The sequence below is a fragment of the Oreochromis niloticus genome, linkage group LG3 (assembly GCF_001858045.2).
Source record: "Oreochromis niloticus isolate F11D_XX linkage group LG3, O_niloticus_UMD_NMBU, whole genome shotgun sequence".
NCBI lineage: Eukaryota > Metazoa > Chordata > Actinopteri > Cichliformes > Cichlidae > Oreochromis > Oreochromis niloticus.
The window spans coordinates 83,137,457-83,148,134 of NC_031967.2; the positions used below are offsets into that span (position 1 = coordinate 83,137,457).

A 10,678-nucleotide genomic window follows, 5' to 3' on the forward strand; every position below is an offset into this window, starting at 1 on the left:
AGTCTGTGCTCCACCTTTCTCCTCCACACCTGCAGGTGGAGAACATGGATGCATTAATCTCTACAGAGTTCTTTGAATATTATCCGTCTCATCAGTTTTCAGTGAACAAAAATCCTCACAGAGCCAAAATAAGCAGTTTGTATCCAACATAACTCAGCTGGACTCTGATGCTCCGTATAACAGCCACACATGAGTCTGGATTCACTCAAAGCATTGAACAAACTTTATTGTAAATGAAGCTTTTGGACATTTATTCTCTGATATTTGCTCTTCAGCTCGAGTCTCCATCAGTGGGAACATTTCCTGATTCAACTTTTCTTCTGTTCAAATCAAACTCCATGAGAATCAAAGTGTGAATCAGAGTCCTGATGATCAGATTCTATAGAAACATGGAGACTGTAGAGGATTTACACTCAATATGTTCATTTGGTCCCTTCAAGAAAAATCAATCATTCATCAAATAAAATCAGTCGTTGATCGACTCAGTTTGATTGACAGGACAGATGATCAGAGGTGCAGAGTTTTTACCTCCATCATTGATACAGGGACTGAAGTATGGGTGGAGTTTGTGAGTGAAGGAGCAGCCAGTAAAGGAGTAGATCAGAGCTGCAGCACCTACATCATAAAAGGAGACCAGACCCTCCTCATAATCCACAAACACCCCCACCTTCTCAGGACCAGGATTAAGACAGAGGAGGAGTGGTGAACCAATAAGAGCTCTGTACTCATTTCCATTTCTCAGCCACACAGTCCAGAAACCATTTCGAGGACTCAGTGTGATTTGTCCCTTCCTGTTGATCGACTCTGTGGCCACTCCTAAAGTCCAGTCAGTCTTTCCTTTAACCTGAACCTCAAAGTAAAATCTGCCTGAAGAGAAACTCTGCTCTCCTAAAACATTAGCACACTGAGAAAATCTCTCTGGGTTGTTTGGAAGTTTCTTCCTCACATCACTATGATACACTTGTTTTCCATCATCAGACAGGATGAGTTCAGGATGAGCTGTATCAGGATCCAGAGTCACATCCACCTCATACTGCTGCACCCTCTGCAGCTCAGCCTCAAACAGCTTCTTCTTCATGAGTTTCCTGAGTGTCTCCTCCAGCTGAGCCACAGCTCTCCCCACAGTCCCCTCATATGATGGTGGATGAACTCTGACCTCTGTCCAGTCCTTGGTGGGTGGAGCAGCTTTCAGGGAGAAGAAGCTTTGGAGGAGGTGGAGGTGGTCTTCAGAGCGTGAGAGCTGCTCCACCTCAGAGCTTCTCACCATCAGCTCAGAGATTTCCTGTTCCAGATCTTTGATGAGACCTTCAGCCTGTTTCTCTGTAGTTTCCTGTTTGTCTTCGATCTCCTTCATGAGCTCCTTCAGGCGTCTCTCAACAGACTCCATCAGAGCAGTGAAGACCTGAACACCTTCTGCTTTCTGTCTGTCTGCAGCATCTTTACTCATCTTCACCGACTCTGTGATCTCCTGAATCTTCAGTCGTCTCTTCTGGATCATCTGCTGAATCTCAGCCTCTGTCTTCTCCAGCTCTGCCTTCTTTCCTTCATATTCTTCTCTCAGAGGAACAAACTCGTGGTTCTTGTGGTCTAAAACAGAGCAGAGCACGCAGACACATGTCTGGTCGGTCTTACAGAACAGCTCCAGAAGTTTATCGTGCTTCATGCACATCCTGCCTTCCAGGTTCTCCACAGCATCAGTCAGCTGATGTCTTTTCAGACGTTTCACTGTCAGATGAGGCTCCAGATGAGTCTGACAGTAGGAGGTCTGACACACCAGGCAGGACTTCAGGGCCTTCAGTCTGGTTCCAGTGCAGACGTCACAGGGAACTTCTCCTGGTTTGGCAGCTTGTCGCTCTGAGCTGCTGCTGCTGGCTTTCTGCTGAGCTTCACGTCTGAACTGAGCAACTATCTCAGAGAACAACGTGTTGACCCTCAGCTGAGGTCTAGTGGAGAAAGTCTCTTTACACATGGGACACTGACAGCTCTGATTCATGTCCCAGTGCTGACTGATGCAGGTTTTGCAGAAGTTGTGTCCACATGGTGTAGAGACTGGATCAGTGAACACATCCAGACAGATGCAGCACAGAAACTGATCTTCAGATCGCAGATTGCTGGCAGCAGACATGTCTGCACTCTGAGGGAGAAAGAAAAGAAACATTTGATTCAAAATTCACTTTAAATTTCATTTTTAAAAAGAGACAAACAAGCGTCAGTAGTCTGAGGAGCTTGGAAAGAAAAGTGTCTGGACTTCTTTGAGTTTCTTGAAGACGTTTCATCAGAGAAGCTTCTTCAGTTCTCAGAGTAACTGGTGGAGACCCAGCAACACACTCAGACACAAACTGGTTCATCCCAAACACAAACTTAACATCGTAGTGTCTGCTGTACAGTGCAGCGTCCAGATGAACAGGATCAACTTTGGGCATGAAGATAAATACAGTCGTTAAAAAGATGTGAAATTGTTTCTCTGACTGTTTTACAGAAGCTCCAAGATTCATCCAGATCATTTGTATGCTTGAATAAATCAGTTTGTTGGATATTTTCCATCAATTACTGTGAAGCAAACTCGACCTTGTTGGTGACTAAATACTTCTTATTGTAAGTCCAGATCAACGAGCCATTAATATTAAACAGTGACTGTTCCAATAGAAGTGACAGTGAGGAGGACAATGAATCATAAACCTCAGAAATGTGTTATTAACTGTTTGATCCAGTATATTAATGGCATTTATGAGAACATGTTTATTCAGTGGTGTCTGTATATTTGGTCCATTTGTGCGTCATTAAAAACTGTTTTCTCTCACAGATACTGGAACATCACAGCTCCTCACAAACTCAGGATATGGAAGAAGATGAACTTTTCCAGTCACTCGCTGGGATACATCATTCAATTATTCTGGATCCTCAGAAAACACTGATTTAGTTTTGTGTTTCATATATTTGTTTGTCCAAATCAAAGATTTATGTTAGTAGAGAAGAAGCCACCATGATAAAGCCTGTGTGTGAAAATGAGATCAGTGGATTTTGTTGATCAAAATCACATTTAAGGAGGAATTCTGTCCTCCAGTTTGTTTAAATAAGCTTTGGGATTAAACACCATCATCTATGTTTGTGTCTGATGACATGTTTGATCCAGTTCAGCTTGAATATCACAGCTGATGTGTGAACTCTGACATATTTAAAGCCTCGATTATCAGGATGATTCAAACACATCTGTTTAAATAATGAGATTTATGTTTCCACACAAAGTTATAAAGTGCAGCATCGACTGTTTTCTGAATGATTCAGGAACATTGTGACTCTTACAGGATACACTAAGTCAGATAATCTCTCTTTGTAAAATGTCTGAATGACTTTTTGAAGTACTGACCAAAATCTGCTGGTTTACAGTATCAAAGGCTTTATATCAATAAAGAATAAACAGGTGTTTTCACGTCTGTAATCCTTATGATCAATCAGATCCAGAATCAGTCTAATAGGAACAGGAAGTGATGAATAACCAGGAAGTGTGGAGTCAGTCTGAAGTCCAGAGCACAGACTGAGTCCACAGTCCTGAGCAGAGCCACAGTGAGACTGAAGCAGCAGCTCGATGTTCCTACAGTGGATCTGTGGTTACATGAGCAGATTTCTATGGATCCAGTGTGACTGTGATGAGTCAGCATGAAGTGAACAGAGTGAAGATTTGTGTAGAAACAGGAAGTGTGATCAGCTGCACTCACCACTGTTGCTGAGAGAAACCTGATGGACTCCAGTGAATCTTCTTTTAGAGACAAACAGGACTCGACTGCAGCTCTGCTGCTGCTCTCTCACACTTTCACTTCTGCAAAATGACGTTGAACTTCTTGTTTTTCAGGTGTTGCTCCGCCTCTCCCTGCACCTGTTTGTCTGGTTTTGCTGCCTCTCCCTTTACAGGAATCAGCCGGTCTGTACTCAGTGACTGTGTGCAGCGGGTGGGAGGAGTGAGGAGTGGTGTGTGTGTTCACACAGTAATGACGGCCTCAGGTGATCAGGAGAAACTCACCTGGATTTCCTTTTTCCACAGCAGACTGAGAGCTTCAGGTGGACCCTGAAGGAGGTCTCAGACACAGGTGGTAAAAGTACACAGTGTGTACTGAAGTAGAAGTACTACTGTTAAAAAATACTTCAAGTACTAATTCAACTTCTTTAAACACCACAAACAACAAGTACTAAACACCGATTAATTTCTCCATACACAGTAAATCTAGACCTTGATAAGTTCCACCATGAAACCTCGTAAACCTAAAATGCTAAATAACCCATCTCTGAAAACCAAAAAGAAATGCCTCACACAAATCAAAGCCACTCACACCAGAGTGAGAAGGTGAGAGGTGAGACGAAGTGCACCTGCGGTGATGACATAACCACATACATACACATAGTAGTAGGCTCATTTTGTGGTAAAGAGTTCAGATTTAATTCTGCTATAACTCTAAGAGTGCCGGCGGACGCGACCGAGCTGTTTCAGGAAACCGATCTGCTGGTTCCAGCGATAAGTGACAGCGGTGTGGGGGAAAACATCTGCATGGAGGCGAAGACGCGATGTTCTTTTAATTGTGTCTCAAGTTGTTAAATAGAACATTTGTGGTTTTGTGATGACGCAACGAGGGGGCGTCACAAAATATACTCTGATGCATATAAAACTGTAGTTTGATGTTAGGAGGATGAGATTGTGGGGCTCTCTGCTTACAGAGTCAGCTCATTCTCCCACGCGTGTCTTTTCATTAAAATCATCGTCTTTACCTTTTGGACCAGTGTGGTTACTTGCATTACTGAACCTTAACATTTTGGGGGCTCGTCCGGGGGGGGGGTGAGACAGGACGGAGAAAGGTCCGAGGAGTCAAAGTGAGTGACAAGCCAGCATACAACAAAAGGTAGGCACCACCTGTTGAATTTCAAAGTGTGCCAGATTGGACATTACAAAATTAAAAGTCTACTCACTGAAATTACTGGTAGATGTCTGTTTTGATTTTGGTGAAAAGTTAAAACTGAAGTAATGATAATGATAATGAAAGTGATAAAGTACAGTACTGAGGTTTTAAAGCAGTTGGACTGCTGAGAGAATTAAAGCAGTTGGACTGCTAATTTAGTGTGGTAGGGAATTTGGTCATTTTGTGGGTTAGAGTCCCAATTGGTTAGACGTTGGACGTGCTTCAGTTATACCCTTTTCTGGGGGGTTAACGGTTGTTTCAAAGTATTATAAATTTTTAAGAACGGCAGCTGGGCTGCTAAGAAGCGCATAGCCCGGATGTTGCGATCCCTCCTCGATGTGGACGCGCATTGTTGACCCATCGGCGAATAGGGATAGCTCGGTTTGGCTTGACCGTGGGGTACAGGGCATCCTGAGATAAGCTAGTGGTTGGACCACTTTACCGTTTGGAACGGTATCTGCACTTTTTTGGCCAGTAGAAACCGGGTTTCGGGCGTGTAACTTTAACTTAAAACTTCGGGGAAGCCTGGGATGTGAAATGCTCAAAAATAGAGCTTCAGGCAGAGTTTGGGTTGGTTCACGCTTATAAATTGTGTTAGGGCATTAGAAATGAGGCCGCGGTCCGGGACCGATAAACGGTAAATTGATCGCAAAAAACTCAGGGAGTTTTCCGCTGGGCGGTTATTATTAAATTTGTCGAAATTCGGTAGGAAGTTTATAAAGGCCTAAAAATCTGTGCAGTTGTAATTAAAAGTCTTTGTAATATAAAATAAGAAATGTTTGTGTGAAGGGAGTCTCTGCATCAGCAGTGCACTCCCTGTTGATTTTATCTTTAGATTGTGTGTGAAAATGCAAATGAGGCAGCTACTGCGGAGCGCATGAGAGGATTGTTGCTTTCGGTTTCGTGTGTTATCTAGTTTGATAACTATTGTTTGTAGATGTTCTCAAATGCCTGTGACTGAGATGCTGGTTTTGCTCATTAGAATTGTATAACTAGAGTGTGAATTCATTACGGTGAATGTGTAGTAATTGACTGAGTTTGATATATATATATATTGAGTGCATTGTACAGTACCTAAGACCACTATATATTTTTGTGCAGTAACCTCTCTTGAGCAATAAAGGCTGGTGTGTTTTTTTTTTCTTCAGTTATGTGTGTGTTGTGAGAAGCTGTGAGGATGATGAGAGGTTTCAGTTGTTTTTTTTTCTTCTGAATATGCAAGGCATGTCTAAAATACTCATAGGAAAGCATAATTTGTGTGATTTTAACCGTGTGAATGCTGTCAGTATTTGATTGGAGTGACTCTGCGTGATTTGTCTGAGTGAGTGGAAAAATGGAAGTTTGAGAGAAAAGGCAGTGTGTGTGAGACGATTCATGAGGTTTAAAAGAGGTTAGAATATTCAAAAGTGTGTATGAAATAAGGGTGTACTGTTTTTAGATTAAGACTTAGTAGAATTAGAGAGTTCTACTGGAGAGAGCTAGCCAGGAGAAACACCCTACTGCTGTCCCCATCATTACTGTGTCGAGGTTTTCGTCTCCATAGGCAAGCTGCTACACCCTATGGCAACTCATTCGTTAGAAAAGAACTACAGGTGTTCATACTGTGAGAAAAGGTTTCACCGCAGGGATCGCTTAAAGAGACACCTGGAGACTCATGATCCACACAAGGGGGTATTCACTTGTCAGGAGTGTGGCAGGAGCTGCAGCATGACGCTGGGATTCAAATACCACCTTGCCCTACATGCTGCCAACAGTGGAGACTTCACCTGCCACGTGTGTCGGAAGCCATTCCCCAGCACTGAGGCTCTTCTGGAACATCTCAGAATACATGCTGGCAATTTCAATGTTGGGACCAAGGAGAAAAAATATCGTTGCGAACATTGTGAGTGGCAGTTTTACACCCAGAAAGACGTACAACGGCACATGATAGTGCACACTGGACGTAAAGACTTCCGCTGTCAGTACTGTGTCTGGCGTTATGGAAGAAAGGACCATCTGCAGCGTCACATGAGAACGAGTCACCCCTGGGAACTGCTGAGGGTTAAAACTGGGTCAGGCGACTCGCTGGAGCCTGTCGACCAGGACTTGGCGTTTGGGAGCATAAAGGGGGACAGTGAAAGAGAGGGTGTGACTTTTCTACCCAAGGACTTTTCTACCCTATCTCTAGTTCAGCTGCCCCGTCAGGTTGCCACAGGCTCAGAGGCTGCTTAGAGTTCGCTTCAGGGGCTCTCCTCATGCTCGACACCCAACCTGAGCACGCTAACCACACTGCCCCGTTTCCATGAAGCTTTTCAGAGACCCAGGGGCATTCGGCTCATGCCACTTTTAGACACAGACACATATGAAGGGCTGCAGGGGTGCTAGGAAATAGTGCGGCAGGCACTATATGTCCATAGAAGGGGAACTCACTGTGACAAGTGTGTAAACAGAGAAGAGAGAGAGACGAGTTAAACTCTAGGCATATGTAGCAAATGGAGGCTTTAAAAAAAAAAAGAAGAAGTGAAAAGGATATTAATTGTATGCTTTAGTGTGTTAATACAGGTGGACTTCTCTCAACCTGGAACCCTGAGTACAGCGGCAAAAGCATACATCAACACAATTGGGAAAACAAGCCAGTTTTTGGCTAAAAGTTGATGGCTTCACCTGTCACTCTGTTCGGACCCTGAGAAGAAGCTTAAAGGACAGTTAATTTCATGATGAAGACCGACAGAACATCGGGACTTGAAGAATCAACAGGAGGCAAAAGCCAGTGGAACCGAACCATTAACACTGACGAAGATTGACGACCCAAGCAGCAGCATGTAAGAAAACCACCTGATGACAACATGTGCTGAGAATAACAGGCTGGGCAGTTGAACAGTGGGATAAAGAAGTGTGGAAAAGCACTGGACACTGAGTTTCATATTTGCCATGCTTGGAGCAATCTTGGAAGAGAAGACTGCAAAGATGAATGGAGAAGAAAACAGAGCGAATGAAAAGAAGACTGAAGGCACTGAATGTGATATTTTGCCAGGCTGGAACCTAACGTAAAAGAAGAATATTGAAAGATCAAAACACAGAAGAAACAGACTGTGTTTGTTGGAGCTTTGAAGGCCACACAGGACACTGTGAAAAAGGGAGAAAGGACCGGTGTCAGGTGAAGCCGGGACGAGTTTGACTGCGAGAATAGAGGAGATAATTGGATTGAAATTGAAGCCTGAACTCATGATGGTTTAGGGATGTCCACCACATCATAACAAAGAGGTAAACATTAGAAAAGGTAAGAATAATGAAAGAAAATAACTGACAACTATTTTAATGAATAGAAAACACACATGTAGAAATTGTTATATGTGAAATTATTTTTGGAAAGGCTCAGAAGTGAGATAGTTTGAATCCAGAAATCAGTGAAAAGATGCATAAATTAAACATGAATACATAAAAATGCAATGAAGAACACAATGAATTAATGCAATGAAGATGCAGCTTACACTTCATTAACATGATCACATGATATGCAACAAAGAAAGCAGCTTACATTCAATTAAAATGAAATATAAGGAAGAACACGGTTATATTAATATTGATGACATAAACATGACATAAGTGGTATTTGTGACAGGAAAGAGAGAGAAGTGAGTCGTTTAAGCATTCGTGAAAATAATTCAATATGTCTTAGTTTTGTTACTTTTAGGAGCAAAGCAGACCTGGATCAACTTTCCACAGCAGCGGTCAGAAGAAAGTTATAGGTTAACATTACTGGAAATGTTCAGTAAGTTTCTGGTTGAATTGTTTACAGCAATGTGTTCCTGAACGTCACAAGCAAGCTCTGACTCGTGGCTGAAGACAAGGAATGCTGTTATTTAAGGTGGGAAATTAAAATTTGGGCTAGTAATTCAGGGGAAGGAGAAAACTGACTGTTTAAGTGGAAAATTGTGAAGGAGTCTGAAACACTGCAAAAACAAAACATGAAAAATCACATACACACAAACAGAAAATGTAATTAAACTTGCATTAACCTTACAAAGACAAGACAACCTAATGAGGATTAATGCATAGACACTGATTAAACCTGGCTAAGAACACAAACATATGTAATTAAATCAGCTTGCTAATTTCACGAGTGTTAAAATGGTGTGAATGTTGAAGAAAATACACTTGGATAAAATAGAGTTGAGGAATAACTCAAAAGAAGTTATATGACAAGGGAGTGAGTTATGGAAAAAATAAAATAAAAGTGATTAAAGTAGTTTAAAAGAGGGACTTAGGAGTGCTCTTGTACTGATTGATCAAAGCAAGTGATTAGTATAGAAAGAAAATGAAAATAATTCAATAATGTGTTGAGCTTTAAACATGTATTTCTCTTGTCAAGTTGACTTGTTGAGATATGACTCAGTATGCAAATTAGCTGGAGTGAGTGGTGACGAAGACACTTCCTGTGTACGTGTGTGACTGAGACTTTCAGTTGAGGAGACAGAGCAGTGACTGAGGAGGATTATTGGGCGACAAATATAATGGTAAAGTAACAGGATAATTGATTACGGTGGTCAGGATTGTTCAGAGGTGCAGATTTGGACAGGAAATTTATAATTTAGTGATGTTACGTTGTTGTAATGGGTTTATATATTATGCTGAATCTAGGTATGTTAAAGTGCTTTAAGGATACCATTATTATGTGCAAATTGTGTGGTTTTAACAAGACTTTCGGTGCAATGAGGAGGTGAATTATATCAGTTGATCTGGGAGTGTCCGGACTCTGGTGGCAAAACTTTTCTGTGTTTAAGGTTTTTGAGGTTGTTGTTGTAGTGATGGGTTGATTTTGTCAGTTAGGTTTGGGTTGTTTTCTTATTTTAATAGAGGGAGTTTTATTGAACATGGACATGTGTAAGGGGGCCCATTAGTTTTGTAACAGTGCACTTAGAAAAAACCGGTCAGGTGATTTTGTTTTGTGTTTTGATGAGCTAATAATCAGCTCTCTTTTTGTCATTCTTGTTCTAAGCAGGCCTGCAAGAGTTCAACCAGCGCTGACCAAATTCAGGATACAAACATGAGGTGGCTTGTCCAGATTATAATTGGCTGAGGAGAGGGCTACTTATGGGGACCTGATTGGTTGTGAGTCTCTGTCCAAAAGGATTGTAGCGATTCAATCCAGTCAAAACCATAAAGAACTATTTTTCTAAAAAGAGAAAACAAAATAAAACAAATGAATGAGCTCAATTTGCTATTGTGGAGTACCTGATTATTTGCGCAGGGGGCTCCTCTAACGGCAAAATATCTTGTGTGAATGTGTGTGAATGTATGCATGTAACTGGACTGTGATGGACTGACAATTAAAGATTTTAACTGACTTGATACTGAGGAAAACGATACTGACGTGAGGATTAATCAATGTCGACAGACAATTCACCCAGGTGGTAAGAGAAGAGTGGATGTTTTGTCTTGCCTTGTTTTTGTAGGAAGATAATAGAGACTGGAGGGTGAGAATGTAGCTTAACATGAGAGTGTGGAGCTGCAGACTTAACCCTTTGGTTGCTAATTTTGAGTTACTGATGTTTGCATTAAGAAAATTGTGTGGTATTAGCTGTGTTTCGATTAATGTATCACATTATGTTGTTGGGAATGTTAAATGCTTCAGTGGAGGAAAGGTTTGATTTTACTAATGACTGAACATGTTATTATTAACCATAGCAGGCCACTGTAAAAAGTCAATTAACATTTATAGTGAAAAAGCAAAAAACTTAACAATATCTATG

The 10,678-nt window shown here is 41.6% G+C and overlaps 1 protein-coding gene and 1 pseudogene across 1 annotated transcript; one reads left to right on the forward strand and one right to left on the reverse strand.

Moving 5' to 3' along the window:
* Positions 1 to 200: 200 nt before the first annotated feature.
* LOC109201224 (zinc finger protein RFP-like) lies at positions 201 to 4,100 on the reverse strand. Its single transcript, XM_019356839.2, has 2 exons — positions 3,717 to 4,100; positions 201 to 2,134 (listed from the first exon to the last, which is right to left on the reverse strand). The coding sequence occupies exon 2, from the start codon at positions 2,123 to 2,125 to the stop codon at positions 467 to 469; it is 1,659 nt and encodes a 552-aa protein (XP_019212384.1). The 5' UTR covers positions 2,126 to 2,134; positions 3,717 to 4,100; the 3' UTR covers positions 201 to 466.
* Positions 4,101 to 4,241: 141 nt separating this feature from the next.
* On the forward strand, positions 4,242 to 7,157 carry LOC109196999 (zinc finger protein PLAG1 pseudogene; annotated as a pseudogene).
* Positions 7,158 to 10,678: the final 3,521 nt, after the last annotated feature.

Bases quoted from the DNA above. Each gene is read 5' to 3' on its own strand.
- LOC109201224 (XM_019356839.2), bottom strand. From the start codon at position 2,125: ATGTCTGCTGCCAGCAATCTGCGATCTGAAGATCAGTTTCTGTGCTGC.